Source organism: Eupeodes corollae, unplaced genomic scaffold, assembly GCF_945859685.1.
Source record: "Eupeodes corollae unplaced genomic scaffold, idEupCoro1.1 scaffold_1072, whole genome shotgun sequence".
In the NCBI taxonomy this organism is placed as follows: Eukaryota; Metazoa; Arthropoda; class Insecta; order Diptera; family Syrphidae; genus Eupeodes; species Eupeodes corollae.
The window spans coordinates 14,566-17,276 of NW_026605494.1; the positions used below are offsets into that span (position 1 = coordinate 14,566).

At 37.4% G+C, this 2,711-nt stretch overlaps 1 protein-coding gene across 1 annotated transcript; it reads left to right on the forward strand.

Moving 5' to 3' along the window:
• Nucleotides 1-1,632: 1,632 nt before the first annotated feature.
• On the forward strand, nucleotides 1,633-2,389 carry LOC129953528 (uncharacterized; the record flags this gene model as incomplete). The annotated part of the gene is made up of 1 exon (XM_056066772.1): nucleotides 1,633-2,389. A coding segment is annotated over exon 1 (757 nt), but the record flags the coding sequence as incomplete, so codon positions are not given.
• Between the last annotated feature and the right edge of the window lie 322 nt (nucleotides 2,390-2,711).

The following is a 2,711-nucleotide window of genomic DNA, read 5'->3' on the forward strand; positions in this document are numbered from 1 at the left end:
TGTGCTGGATAAAATATTAAATTAAAAGGTACTGAGTGTTTTGAGAAGAGTTTTTAAGTGTGCCTAAAAAACTATACATTTTTCGAATTTAGTGCAGAATCGAAGTGAGTATGTTTCTTATATTTCTTTACACGTGCGTTAGTTAATAACTAACCTAACCTACAAATTTATTTGTGTACCATCGGCGTCATTAATGTATGACTGTTTCGAGATTTAAGGGAAAATAAAATAGTATGCAAATAAAATTTAAATAATTGAATATAAATGAATACAAAAATATATGAATAAAGTTAAAAAGCATAAAATGAAATATTCATTTACATTATGTATTATTTTAAAGTATTTTCCTTATATAGAAAAATGCCACGTCTTCGTGGAAGAGCAAAAAACATTGGTCGGCGTACTCGGAACGCCCAATTAGTCCATGATAGTCGGTCAAATAGATCAATTGAAGAACACTCAACGGATAATGCAAATTTAAGAGATCAAGTTGCATGTTCACGAGCAAATGAGAATTCAGAGCAACGCGTTCAACGTCTTCATGCTAATGCATTGAGACAACGAGAGGCACGTCAACGAGCTACCGACGCACATAGAGACCATCACCATCAACAAGTGCAACATAATCGAGCATTGTCACGAGCATCATTTAATCGTCTCGCGTTCGAATATGTCCCTGAAATAGATTATTCGTCACATGCACTAACCACGATAGGTAGTATGGACAAAGAGTGTCAATATTGTCAAGCTTTTAAGTATAAAGGTGAATCAACTGGTTTATGTTGCGCATCTGGAAAAATTTCACTGCCATCGCTAAATCCACCACCGGAACCTTTTAGCCGGAACCACATCTCAATCGATACATAAGTAGCAACGAAGCTATTTGGCGCATTTTTACGTTCCCTATATACATGAAAGGGATCCTGCTGTTATACATTTGGCTGTGCATCTTGAAAACGGACAGTGTGTTTACTTTACAGAAGAAACTGCACTACAACAGGCTTTGACGGCTCCAAAAACAACTCTTATTCAATTTTTTAACCTTTGTAGTCGACAAGATGTTGTTGATCAATTCCCAAGGACGTTGATGTACACTGATGTTCCTAAATTTTTTACATGGAATAAACAATCAAAGAATTGGGAACCGCGGAAAAGAGGAATTCCAGTACCAGGATTCGCTGATATATTTATGACAAAAACCTTACGTCGATTATATACAGTTCATCCTAAGCAACGCGAATGTTCTTTTTTGCGTTTATTACTGGCTAACGTCCCTGGACCGACGTCCTTCCAATATTTGCGAAAAGTCAATGGTACTTCATACGACTCTTTCTTCGATGCGTGTCGTGAGTTACATTTATTGGAGGATGATAACCATTGGGATCTCACACTTGCGGATGCAGCACTGAGCTAATCTCCACAATAAATTCGTCAATTATTTTCAATAATATTGACAACATGTTTTCCGTCTGATGCATCTGCTCTGTGGAACAAATATAAAGACTCAATGAATGAGGATATTTTGCAGCGGACTAGAATTACTAATCAAAATCTTATAATATTGAATTCTCCGCCGAAATATACAACGAGTCATTAATTATGATTGAGGATATTTGTATTCTTATTTCAAACATGCCGCTCATCCATTTTGGAATGCCAGCGCCGAATCACCCAGCAGTAGACATCATTAACAGCGATGTTCAACGTGAACACCAGTTCGATAAGACTTCTTTGGCTACTTTTGTTGCGGAAAATGAACAATTGCTTACTGCTGAACAGCGAAACGTATATGATCAAATTAACGTTTCAATTGCAGCACAACAAGGTAAATTCTTTTTTTTAGACGTTCCAGTTGGCACTGGTAAAACATTTCTTATCGCACTGATACTTGCGCGGATTCGATCTCAAAATCATATTGCATTGGCCATTGCTTCATCAGGCATTGCAGCAACGTTACTTGATGGTGGACGGACTGCGCATTCAGCACTTAAATTACCTTTGAACGTTCATACAAATCCCGAAGCAATGTGTAAGATAAAGAAACATTCAGGCATGGCTGAAGTTTTGAGAAAATGTAAAATTGTTATCTGGGATGAATGTACAATGGCCCACAACCATTCGCTTGAAGCTCTCGACAGGTCCCTGAAAGATATCAAAAACAATGCTCGGTTTTTCGGTGGTGCTCTACTGCTGCTGTCTGGTGATTTCAGACAAACATTACCAGTCATTCCACGCGCGACATATGCAGACGAATTAAACGCATGTTTGAAAGAATCTTATCTATGGCCAAGTGTCACTGAATTATGCCTTACTATTAATATGCGCGTTCGACTTCAAAATGATCCATTAGCGTCAGGATTCTCTGAACAATTGTTAGACATTGGCAACGGTAAGATTCAATTGTTTGAAGTATTCGACTTCCAGAGAATTTTTGCAACATGGTGGCTACCAAGGATGAGTTAATAACAAGTATCTTTACAGATTTAAGACATAATTATACTAATCATGAATGGCTGCTAGAGCGAGCTATTTTAGGCGCAAAAAATTAAGATGTTGACGCCATCAATTTTAAAATACAACAGTCATTGCCTGGTAACGAAATTACATTTAAATCGATTGACACTGTTGTTGATCCTGACGTAGTTGATAACCTGTAGAGTTTCTAAATTCAACAGATTTACCTGGAATGCCACCACATAATTTGCGACTGC